This window comes from Parasteatoda tepidariorum, chromosome 6 (genome assembly GCF_982258835.1).
Source record: "Parasteatoda tepidariorum strain Cologne lab strain chromosome 6, Ptep-v5.0, whole genome shotgun sequence".
In the NCBI taxonomy this organism is placed as follows: domain Eukaryota; kingdom Metazoa; phylum Arthropoda; class Arachnida; order Araneae; family Theridiidae; genus Parasteatoda; species Parasteatoda tepidariorum.
Window position 1 is genome coordinate 109,757,632 of NC_141760.1, and position 12,682 is coordinate 109,770,313.

Below are 12,682 nucleotides of genomic sequence, written 5' to 3' on the forward strand. Positions count from 1 at the left end.
GTTACTTTTACTTTACTAATATTAAAAACTTAATCATATTAATCATGCTGCACAATTAATTATATAAAAGTAAATGCAAAACAATAAGTTTTAGTAAAAAAAATTTTTTGTTTGTTGAAAGTGGGCCTACTTGGCGAACCCTGAAAGAGATAGTATTTAAAAATGAATGAACATGAGTTTTATTTTTTGCTTTAAATAAATAAATACAAAAATGTTTACACTATCATTTCTAACTCTCTTGCATAATCTATAACTTGAGTAGCCAGTTCAAAAGCAGGTATTGTGTCATCAGAATGTGTCTTGTCGTCCCTATTGTCATAGGTGTAATAGTCACCACCAGATGAAGACCAGCCTCTCTGTTAATATAAAAGCACATATAATAATTACATGGGAAAGAATTTTGCACTTTGCTGCAATATTAGAAATCTGTTGTACCACAATAAAACAAACAGGATATCCAGCAATTATCAGGGAATATCTCAAAAATCTCAGTAAAACTGGGAGCAAGCAATCGCCACTGCTTTTTTATAGATATAGTAAAAAATGACTTTTTTAGAAGAATAAAATGCAATGTTAATTATTTTAAATTACATCAAAATTAAAATATTTTTTGTTATATTGTTTTATTTTGGGCATGCGGTCTCCCTCTTTATAGTAGTAAATATAATATTTTCAAACAGTTTGGGCACTATTACTACAACCTGTAGCAAAAACTTTTAATAAATTTGCGTGTTCTGCCACACTATAAAAGTAATTTTAATCTTTTCCCTTAAAATATTATTCTTGATTAAAATAAATACCAATGATACGAAATAACATTTTTCAAAAATATTTCTTAACAAATATCGCTAACTTCAATCGATTAAACCATTTTTTTTTATTATGAGACTCTGTATTATAAAGCAAATTTTTAAAGAAGACTTCACAAAATTAAATTTTGAATAATTTAATTAAAAGATATAATTTATTTTAAAACTATATCTTTTTTTAAAAAAATCATACATAATTTAATTTTGAGGTGAATTCTCAAAACTTCTAATTAATAATCCAAAAACGATAACCTTATTTGAAAAAAAACTAAAGAGGAAAGTCTGTCCATCCTCATATAAAGGATAAAAATGTTTTGTTAGAAAATCTAGTAAATAAAAAGTGTATTGTTGTATGGATTTAGAATTAAAATATTTAATTCTTTTTGTTGTAAGTAGTACTCTACCGATATTACTTTCAAACAGAATCTAAATATCTCCCACATTTTTATTATATCCAACACTATTTTGTAGTTCCATAGCTTTAAAAGTGTTTGGGCTTCTCAAATATAGGTATCATAGTGAGAAAAGTAACACTAAGATACTACATAATTATACAAAACTGTTCATTACAAAATTAAATTGATTAAATGAGAGAGTGCCTTTATTGGCTGTCACCCACCCTGCATTTTGAACCACTAAAAATATTTGCTCACAACATTTCAGATTTGAGTTATGCTTTTCTATATGGAGCATTCAGAATAGCTTGTTGCAAAAGGGGATAAATGGGATGGGTGTTCAATTTTTTTTTTTATTTCTTCTTTCTATTTAATGATTTTTGTTCCTTCTTAAAAGGAATTTAAAAAATAATCGTAGATTAGTTGCAAACTATAAAATCTCAATTTAATCACAATCTAGACTATGAAATTGTAATAGTTTGCAACCTCTGAGAATAGCTTTAAAACTATAGTAATTGGTAAATAAAAATAAAAGAAATTAAAAGTACCTTTTTTGCATATTCAGCCATGTCCTTTTTATTCTTGAAGAAAAGCATTCTGCCAGCTTCATTTAAAGCCAACTTTTCATATGCTTTTTCAATGCAGGCGGCAATTTCATTCCGGACAGTATCCAACAATATGTTGATGAAGAAGTTATAGCTCTCAGCTGGTACATTTCCTCCTGACAGAAACACCTGCAAAACATACACACTCTTTAAGATTGGATAATAACTCTATGCAAACTAACTATTTAAAAAGATGCTAAAATAATTTAAAAAGTGTTAGTATGCAACCCAGTGGCAGAACTGACAGAGTTCTTGTAGAAAGATTTTTCTTTTGGGAAGTAAAAATTTTGGTTTGCTTTTCACGCAGAATCTGAATCAACCAGTTAAATAATCACTTTTTGGAGCACTCAATTTATGTCGATATCGTAAATCCATGGTGATTGTATTTTCGACAGTTATTGACATTGATTTTTACACGATTTTTAGATATCCGAATATATTTAAGAAATATGGGAAATTCGAATTGCGCATTTGATCATTTACTTCTTAAAACAATCATTGCTTTTGATTTCCACATAGTTTTTAAAGCCCGATATTTTTTCTTACAACAATTAAATCTTGAAATGAAACATTGCATTTAAGTAACACCTTTCTGAAGAGTACAATTTGTGTGAACAGATGTCACGATATTTAATTTTTTTAATGTGATGATGATTTGCAAAATGTGATAAAGGAAATTAGTGCGCCCCCTCAAGAAAATGCGAGAATATCACCCATAATACTAGAATTAAAAAATATATTGCATATTCAATTAAAAAATATGTTTTTTTTTTCGTCTTTGTAAACACAGTTTTTTTGTTACCTTTAGTAACATACATCTTTTTTATTATTGAAAGTATATTGCAGGAAGATATTAGTGCTATAGAGTTTTGTCACAGAAAATCCGAAAACATTCAGCCACTGGGGTGTGCAATAGACAAACACCAGTGTGTCAAATTTTTGTTTTAACACTGTGATTCATGCACTTGTACTAATAAAAAACATTCAAATATCAAAATTTCAGACACAAGCAGGTTGAAATGCATCAGCTAAAATAATTATGTTTCTAAAAAATTCATTTGTAAATTTCAAGATAAAACTTCAAGCCAAAATCACATTATCATTAACCTTTCTTTGTAGGCTGTGATAACAGTTGTCATACCATTAGTTTGTGTCATCTGAGGAGCTTGTGACAATTTCAACCTAAGAATTGAAGTGATAAAGTTAGACTGTTGTATTTTTGCTAATTTTTTCATATGGATAATAACAAAAACGGTTTTGAAAATATATTTGGATTTTTTAAAAGTGTTACTTTTTTTGATGTCAAAATTATAAAGAAACAAAAATCAGGGTGTGTAGTCATATCTTTCAACAAAAAATAAACACCTTTAAAGTACTTTTTAAGCACTATATACATTAACAAGATTTAAAATAGTTTTCAAAGACTTTACATGATCATGATAAAATAACTATAACTAGTTTCTGACAAAGAATTCTTTTCTTGATTGTATTAGCCTCGAAAAAAAGATTGAGATTTTTCGGTTCAATTTCAGAGGGTGGAAAATGAAATCTGAAATTGAGAATATCTTGCAAAATGCAGCAGAGTTGCACATGAGACTGCAAAAATCTCACCGAACCCAGCTAAGTAAAAGCACATACGGACTCCCAAGCATTTAATCGAACAGGTAACATGATTGGGGTGCTATCATACGTTGCGGGCCGACAGTATGCCGAAATGGATTGTGGTTGAATGATTTGTGGAAACGTTGAATAGAACAAAGTGAAAACCCCGCTTTTGCATAGTACGCAGCGAAAACCGATGCAGTAAAGAAAAAAATCTCATTTTCGAAAAGGAAAAATAAAGCACTTTTTAAAAACACCACATGAAAAAAAGCACCTTTTAAAAAAGAAAATAAAAAATAAGCACTTTAAAAAAACGCTACGTACCATGAAAATCATACTGAAACGATTGTGGTCAAATCTATGTAAATGGAAAAAATTAAACTAAACTCAGTGGTGCGACAGCTCATAGAGGGCCAAGGGCTACCGTGCCCATCCCAGTTTTCTTGACCTTGGGGACTCTGGGGTGTAGGAGCAGATGTTCCGGTCAGCCGAATGCGGAACCCCCAGTGTTTAGTTCCCAAGCATGCTTGGTACTCATTTATCGACCCACTGAAGGGATGAAAGGCTGAGTCAACCTTGCCCAGCCCGAGGATCGAATCAAGGGAGAAAATTAGAGGAAAGAAATATTCTAATCAAGAATTTCCTTCCCAGCTATAAATAAGAGAATAGAATTAAATTATCCATTAAAAGTACATGTTTGGGTCTAGTGACTTATAAGACATGTTAGCAGGATTTTTACATTTTACATACATATCTAATTTACACAGTAAAGCGCAATGAAAAATTTTACTTTGTTATAGCTGCCCTCCATTAGGTATTGTTCCATTGATACGGGATGCCTGATGTATGCATTTGACTGAATTTCTTTAGCAGGTAGAAGCTCCAGTTCCTTTAAAGAGGAATGACACATCAGCACTTATAAATACATATTTTTTTTAAAACTTTAAATTGAACATTTAAAGTTTTAAAATAATCTATCAAATTTACTTTACAAATTATATAACACAAAGTTATAATGGCATTTTTAAGGGAAATATGGGTACTTTTCGGTTAGCCTGGCACAAGAAAATTCAACTAAATTTTTATTGCTTTTAGTTTTTTCACTTTTTTTTATTTTTTAAAATTTCTTTGTGAATGTCCAGTTTCTATCACCATCAAAAAGAATAAATGAAGTAAAAAAATAAATAATAGTAACAAAAAACAGAGGTCTAAATTGTTTCTTAATTGCTAATTTTTTCATATTTAAATCGATATACAAAATCAGAAAAAATTACGATGCAAAAAAAGTTTTGTACAATGCCATATAACTATAACATCATTGGTAATTTTATGATTCAAATGTAATTTTATAAGCTCACACGACTGCTACCATTATATATTCTGCAGTAATTAGAGAATATTGTATAGTATTGTATTATAAAATTTATGATTATTTGAATAGATCAAAAGATACTTACAGTATGAAATTCAGCAACTCTGTTTTGAGCTAACAAGCAAAGCAAATTCAGACCAAGGAGTTGATATTTTGATGCAGATTCAGGCAAATCATTCCTTTATAAAAATATAACATTCTTAACTTATGCATAAGAATTTAACAACAAATTTAAAATGATGTTCATATAACAGTAAATTATCCGAAAATTTTAATTAGTACAAATTAAGGCTGGAGATGCAAAAAATATTCAAGTAGTCTACTGAATGCTTTAGTTCAGTTTTGTCTTAATAATTATAACATAATCATATATATAAAAAAATTAAGGTATTAATTTATATATATCATTCATACTGTCATTCATATGAAGAAAAATTTGCTAATATAAGTTTTTTTTTTAAAATTCTAAATGAAGTTTATAATACCACTTGAAAAATTGTTTGAAATAACGTTTTTTGGCAGATGTGCTATTTTTATGTAATATGTAGTTATCCTTTTATGTAACAGTTATATTATAGGTTAGTAACAGTTATCCCTGACTTATAAACTAATACTCCCTTTAAAGTAAATTATGAGAGTAGTGCACAATAAAAAATAAATAAATAAAATACTGTTTTACAAATGAAAAGAAATTTTTTAAATCAAGTCTGATTACTGTTGCTGACAATTCTAAGACTTGATACTTTCAGGTATGATTTAGGAATTTTCCAGGTTTTAGTAAAAAAAAAATGCAACTTCCCCCCGACTATTCCTTGCTTTTTACAGTCAAAATAAAATTCCCTGTCAATATTAGATTTTCCCTCTACTCCTTTACACATGGGAGTGTTGCACTCATCTTTAATAATGAGAAAATTGTTTGTAAACAAAGACAAATCACAAATAAAACTCTTACATTTTATTTTTTTAATGTAGATACAAAAAAACAATACAAGATAAGCAATTTTTAAACATTTTCCAGTTCATTTTTCGGCACTAAAGCTTTATTCATAATATTGTAGACTCTTGTTTTACGATTACCCTGATTTAATGAACCTTTAAGCTTATGTTATAAACATTATGTTCATCAACACAGAACACTTCAATTACTTTATAAAATCATTAAACTATCTGCCTGTAAATAAACTCACCTGTAATCCAGGTAATAACATTTAAGTTGAGCCATATAGCGTTCAAAGGCAGGGATATTTTGATTCTTGATACTCCACTGGGCACCTAATTCTAAAATGTCACCTAAATAATTAAAAAAAAATTCTCATTTCAAAATTTTAATTTTCTAGAGCCTAAGTCAATAATTTTTAAATGACTCAAACTTTTTCTTTTCCTGCTCTTCTTGCAAAGGTATATTATTTCAGTATACATTGATTTTCATAGTATAAAAATTTTTATCACTAGATGTTGAAATGCTCTTTACCGAAATAACACTTCCGTCAGGGTAAATAAATACCATCTATGTTCTTTAATGCAGCTTTCTATTACAGTGACTCTTATTATAATGACTGATAAAATAAAATTAGCTATTCCAAAAATCAGGGTTGGGTTTTTGACGTCAAAAACTTAAGTTTGCCAAGAAAATATATAAACTTCAAAACTACCAACAGTTGCCATGCATTATATTGAAATTTAATTATACTATAGGTAATCAGCAGGTTTTTAAATATTTTTTAATTAAAATTAAGGTAAAATAACAGATTTAAAATCTCAGAAATTTATATTCAAATGCATGTGCAGAAAAATTTTGCACAAAAATTGTTTAAGTATTTATATTTTGAAAAAAAAAATTTTTTTTTTTTTTTGATATTTAGAAAATTAAAAGTTTATTACTAAAAGTTTTTGACATATAAGGAACATATAACTAATATTTATAAGGAACTTACAAGTTATGTTGTATAAATACAAATTTGATATAAGTGTATAAAATTTTTTTTGAATGTTATACCGAATATCTTTATTATCCAGTATGTTAATTTGAATTTATAAGTAGTTATATTTATGAATAATGATAAATATAACTCATATTGTTTATTATATTTATTTATAATTATTACACTTATCATTTTAAAACAATTTTTATCTCTTAATTTTTTTTTTCTCCACTTGTATTAAGAATACAAATAATGTATATCTTGAAAGCAAGAAGTAATTATTCAAAGGCTGAATATTTAGATATTCAACAAAACTATATAGTATTCATCAAAATGAAATTCACAAGTATTTGGATAAACTAAATTTTCAGCATAGTAAATTAATAGGCTGAATATACTGTAAATCGACACTAACTACTCTGTGTATTTAACAGAAAGCACTTAAATTTATATTGTCTTATTTTAACTATGAATTAAAAAAAATTGGAAGATTTAAAATTCAGATTTACTGATTTTTCTGAAAAACTAACAATCAATCACAAAAGTCAAACTAAACAGGAGAACATTACAGTCACTGATCCATGAAATATTTAAACAAATTATTATGGAAATTTTTATATAAGTGTTTTTTCAAAATTTTAAATTTATTTTTTCTTGAACATATTTAGAAACACTATCCTTTATAAAAGATATATAAATTTTATGTATTAATTAAATTTCACATATGAATATAGGTTTTTGACAGTGAGGTTTTTGACATGACGGTTTAAACCGTCAAAAACTGTCACATGTCCAAAAACCTGCCAACCCTGCCAAAAATGCAACGTTACTTTAATGCTCAGAACTATCACACTGGATTGTTCATTCCAATATAGTTATCAAAATTTAGTTTATTTCTTTTTATTATTGTAGTGTATCTACCACTTCAAAAATATAATTCCAATTCACTAGTATATAAGACATGTTAACTCAATTCTATGGCGGGGTAACTTTTCACAGATGAAACTTGACATTGTCGATATGCCTCTCCCCACATTCTTATTAAAATTATATAAAATAATTTTTAAATTATGTGAAATATGCATACACAAAATACTTATTCAATACACATAATATTTATCGTATCAAGTTTTCGGTTAAAAAAAATTCTGTATTGAACATGTTAAAAGATTAGACCAAAATAGCCCCATTTTATGTTAAGATCTCTATCATAGACTACCTGTCTCAATCTACTGTACCTTTTGTAAAAAGAACTATATTTAAAGATAGAGTTAGGAATATTGATCCCAGAATTCAGTAAAAAAGCATAATCTAGAACATCAGTCAAAACATCATCTAATTAAGCTTCTCTTATAACAGAGGGACTGGAAAGAATATTTTCTGATTTTATATTAGTTCTGTTCAAACTTTGAAAATTCTTAATAGTTTCTGATACTGAATAGTTTCTACTACCGAATCATTTCTGACATTTTAAATCTTTAGTTTTATGAAATTGTCATGACATTCCAGATTAAATTAATATTTTACATTAATTAAATTAAGGACTACCAAAATTATAATTTATTCCATATTAATAAATCTCACTTTGTTAGCTTATATTTTATTTGATAAACAATTTGTTAACAAAAGAAAAATTAAATTATACAGCGAACATATAATTAAATTACCAATAAAATATGAATGCATATTGTATATATTGGTTGTTTGTGATAAGTTTAATTTGTACAGAATTATGAATTAAAATTAATAAACATCTCTGCATGTTCCTTAAAAATCTTTTGGAATGCTTAGAAACAAATGTTTTAATTTTCTTTTTTCATTCATTTCAAAAGCAAAATATATAATAAAGTTCTAAAAGAAATTTTTAAATATCACATAATAAATGTGAATTCCTTTTGAATGAATGAAAAATAGACCTTCATTCTTATTCTAACTAATCATCATGATCTACGGTTAATAAATTGGTGAGCATGTTTGCAAAAGTTACGAGTTTATATAAATAATAAAAATTGCATGTTGTGCAATTTTTAAGCTTTTAAAACAAACCAACAAATGATGACGAAATTATTATTTCCTTTTATATACATAGACAGCCTTAAGGTAAGCCAGTAAAGTACTTCGTAGACAAACTTTGTTTTTTTTAACAAAGTTGATTACATCTGTAAATAAAAAAAGTGACAGGATGATTTCCATATCATGATCTGTACCAAAATAATTGCCAAGTCTTGGCGACTTTTAAACAACAGCCCGTGAGAAAATGAAAAGAAAAAAAAATCTCAGAAGGGGTCGAACTCATAGGGTAGAACTCGTAGCTGCCTAAATGTTTCTTTCTTTTTTTTCTTTTTTTTTTAATTTGCAAGTTAAAACCCATATCTTGGCAATTGCAGTTAGTGTAGCAGATCACAGTATGAAAATATCCCCAAATAGAAAATGTTAAGTGAGATAATTTGTTGTTTGCCAGACATTTGTGATTTTAATTCCCACATAAAAATTTTTTTAAATTTTCAGGGGGCACCTAAGCTTAAATTTCGTATTATACACTAAAATGTTTTTATATCATATTCTTAAAACGCCAAGTAACAACAGTACTGAGTCAAAAATCTATTCCACCTGATTAGATAACTTAAGCAACAATATTCTTTCAGCTTGGGTTCAACAACACAGTTAGTCATTCAATGTAACTAATATATTAACAAATAATTTACAACCATAGGAAGATTTCTATTTTGTGATCTGTGCCAAAATATTTGGTAAGGATTGGTGATTTTTTGGCAATCGGACAAAGAAAAAAGAAATTTGTCAGTTTGGCAGAATAAATGAATTGAATACTAGGCGGCCGAACCGAAACCATCTTTTTTTAAAAATAAAATTGTCAAAAAATATTTTTTATATATAAATAAGTTTAGTCAGAGTTCTTGTCAGGAATGAAAAAAGGCAGGATGCTTTCTCACAGAAACGGAACTCTTAAAACACTGCAAAAATTTATCAAAATGTGTAATATCATGTAATAACTGACTGTGATCCTCAACAATTCTTAAGTTCTAATACTAGTTTCCGTCTAATACTATTTTATGTGTATATTTCAAAAAAATAATTTTCACTATCTAAATAAAAGAAAAATTTGTATTTAATAAATACTAATAATTAAAGCATGTTGAGAGACAATCTATGTGCATTCATTTTTTTTCTTCAAAAAAAGTAAACTTAATAAATTATTTTTGATAAAAAGCTTAAAAGATTCTTTCCTTAATTTATACAGAAAATTATTAGAAAATGAACATTTAAAGGTGTATTTTCATTAAAAAATAAGTACTTATTAAAAAAATAACTTTAAAATCACTAAAAAAAATTTAATAATATACTTACCTCCTTCAAAAAAAGACAAAGTTATAAAAATTTAACCAGTTGAGAATAATCCTAACAAAGTAAATATTTTTAATAGTAATAAGAATTAAACCAAACACAGATTATTTTTGTGCAGGTATTTTAACAGTTAATTAATTTCTTAAAAATGGAATATGAATAAAAAGGTGGTGTTTGTAAGGGATGGCAGATTATTTTTATAAAATGGGCAAAGAGAGCGCATTTATCGGGATCACTCACTGGTTAGAGAGAACACTGGTTTAGTCATTATTAAAAAATAATCAAAACTTAGCTGTATTGTAGGTATGGGGTAAAGGGAGAAAAAAACTTTAACTAAAAAGTTTAAGATAATAAAGCTAATTAGATATTAAGGTAATTTAAAATAATTAAAACACTAGCAGCTATTGAAAAAAAAACTAAAGCTGTAATGGTAAACAAAAAGAAAAACAGAAATTTTTCTTCTTAATTCTTAAAATAAAGTTTTAATACTAAAAATAATATTTTCCGCAAAAAAATTATCATAAAACGGTAAAAATGAAAAATGCTATAAGAAACGCCTTTAAAAATGAGGCACAATCATAAAAATGCCCATTATAAAAAAATTATATACAGAAGCAAAATAGAAAAAATAAAAATCCATCTTAATTATTCAAAGACAATTCTAAAGCTAAACATCTCAGTTTTCTAATTACCATATTTTCAAGAAAAAATAAAGTTTAAACTCTAACTAATATAAACCCTCATAAATGTGGCATCATAGTAAAATATCTATAAAAATAAAACTTTTCTGAAAAAGCAAAAGCTAAAACAAAAATACTAGTTCTTAATTTTATTTAACACTCAAGATTTCTATTAATTTTTTCATAACGCCGTATTTATAGAAAAAGTGACAATAAAAGAATAACATTCATTATAAATGCTCATTAAAAATTGCTGTCATAATAAAAATGATATAGAAAAGTTATTAAAAAAAAAGTAAAAGAGAAGCAGAAATTTTTTTATTTTAGTTCAAAATATAACTGTAATGTTGAGAATCACAATTATATATGTTACCAGTTATCTGTCTTGCTGTACAGAAAAAGGTGAAATAAAATAATAAATTGTATTAGAAACAATGTTAAAATTCTGCACAATAATTAACACAGAAAAACAAGCAAAAATGAAGGGAGGGGGAGTCATAAGCTTTAAAACAAAGTGTTGAAAAAATGACCAAAGAGACTTGCTTGAATATAATTAGAATATAAATCAACATTACAAAACTCATGGTTCAGTATGGAGTAAATGCAGTTTCAACTCTTCAAATTTTGCTTTTCCATTTGTCTTTTATAACACAAATTAACTTAATTAGAGCTAACAAATATACGTAAAATCAATTTTTTAAAAAAGTATAGAAAAAAAGATTAGTTTAGTTTATTCTTTATTAAATCTATTTGAATTTCTCAAAAAAAATATATATATATATATATACTTTTCCAAATAAAACTTAGCTGAATATTTGCCTCACCGAATATCGCATATTCGCTACATCCCTAATCGAAAAAGAAGATTTATGTATCTTGATCTATGGCAGAATAATCACTAAGTCTTGGTAATTTTCGATCAGTGGACGTGAGACATCACATAAGAGAACCAACTCTAAAGTTATAGCTTATAGTCACCCTCAAGCAAGCTTCTACATGTTTTTTTTAAAAAAATTTTCACGTTATAAATCTTTTTGGTACTATGGCGATTGGAGCTGGTACAGCAGATCATGATACAAAAATATACCAGATGAGGATATCCTCATAACTTACGTGCCACGAGTAGTTCTTGCTTTGTTGCAGTCTTATCACTAGTAGGAAGAAAACTCATCTGGGTCAGGGCAACCTAAATATGGTTAAAAATAATAAATTATACTAAATATAATAATTCATAAGGTCTTAAACACTGGACATAATTGGTTGGCCAACCATAATACGCAAATAGAAAAGAAATATTATAAATCAATTTGTTGGCCAATAAAGATATTAAATTCTCAAGTAATAAAAAACGATTTTTGTTGTCTTAACGATTGTCAAATGATAAATGTCATTACATTATAACTTTCGGGTATGCATTGAAATAAAATTGGTGTTGAAAATTTATATCAAAAATTTTTATATTTATATCAATTTATTTGATGTAATCCGAAAATTAAAAATTTCTGAGCAGGATGTTAATAATAACTCAAGTGAATCTCATTAAATCATTTTAAATTAATGGCACTAACCTTTAAATTTTCTAATATTTGTCCACATTTTTCTAGATTCGGAGGCTTTTTGGACCACTCTTGAAGAAGAACTTGATAATTGTGAACGACATCACTAACAGCAGAAGCCATATTCAAAGCAAAGTAACAAAATTTGCTTTTAAAGCGTCTGTAATTCCTTACTCTTTAAAATTAAAATTAGAACCACAACAAAGGTTGAAAATGAAGAATGACTAAGGAAATATAGGTATTATAAAAAAAAAACAGATTCAACAAAATACACTAAACTTTTTCAACCGTTTCGTTTTCACTGTTCCGCTTTAACTGTCGGAGTTTGAAATACTTTACAAACGGCAGCGAGTTAAGAATTTTGTAGTCTGTAGGATT

At 27.0% G+C, this 12,682-nt stretch overlaps 1 protein-coding gene across 1 annotated transcript; it reads right to left on the bottom strand.

Moving 5' to 3' along the window:
* Nucleotides 1-163: 163 nt before the first annotated feature.
* Nucleotides 164-12,682, bottom strand: Rpn12 (regulatory particle non-ATPase 12). Its single transcript, XM_016063242.5, has 7 exons — nt 12,317-12,682; nt 11,862-11,934; nt 5,971-6,073; nt 4,869-4,962; nt 4,202-4,300; nt 1,753-1,938; nt 164-356 (listed from the first exon to the last, which is right to left on the bottom strand). The coding sequence occupies exons 1-7, from the start codon at nt 12,425-12,427 to the stop codon at nt 216-218; spliced, it is 807 nt and encodes a 268-aa protein (XP_015918728.1). The 5' UTR covers nt 12,428-12,682; the 3' UTR covers nt 164-215.

Excerpts from the sequence above, each read along its gene's own strand:
- Rpn12 (XM_016063242.5), bottom strand. The coding sequence starts at position 12,427 with ATGGCTTCTGCTGTTAGTGATGTCGTTCACAATTATCAAGTTCTTCTT. Across the intron at positions 6,074-11,861 it reads GCAAGAACTACTCGTGGCAC|GTGACATTTTAGAATTAGGT; the intron begins GTAAGTTATGAG and ends TTAATTATTTAG. Across the intron at positions 357-1,752 it reads TGGCTGAATATGCAAAAAAG|AGAGGCTGGTCTTCATCTGG; the intron begins GTACTTTTAATT and ends TTATATTAACAG.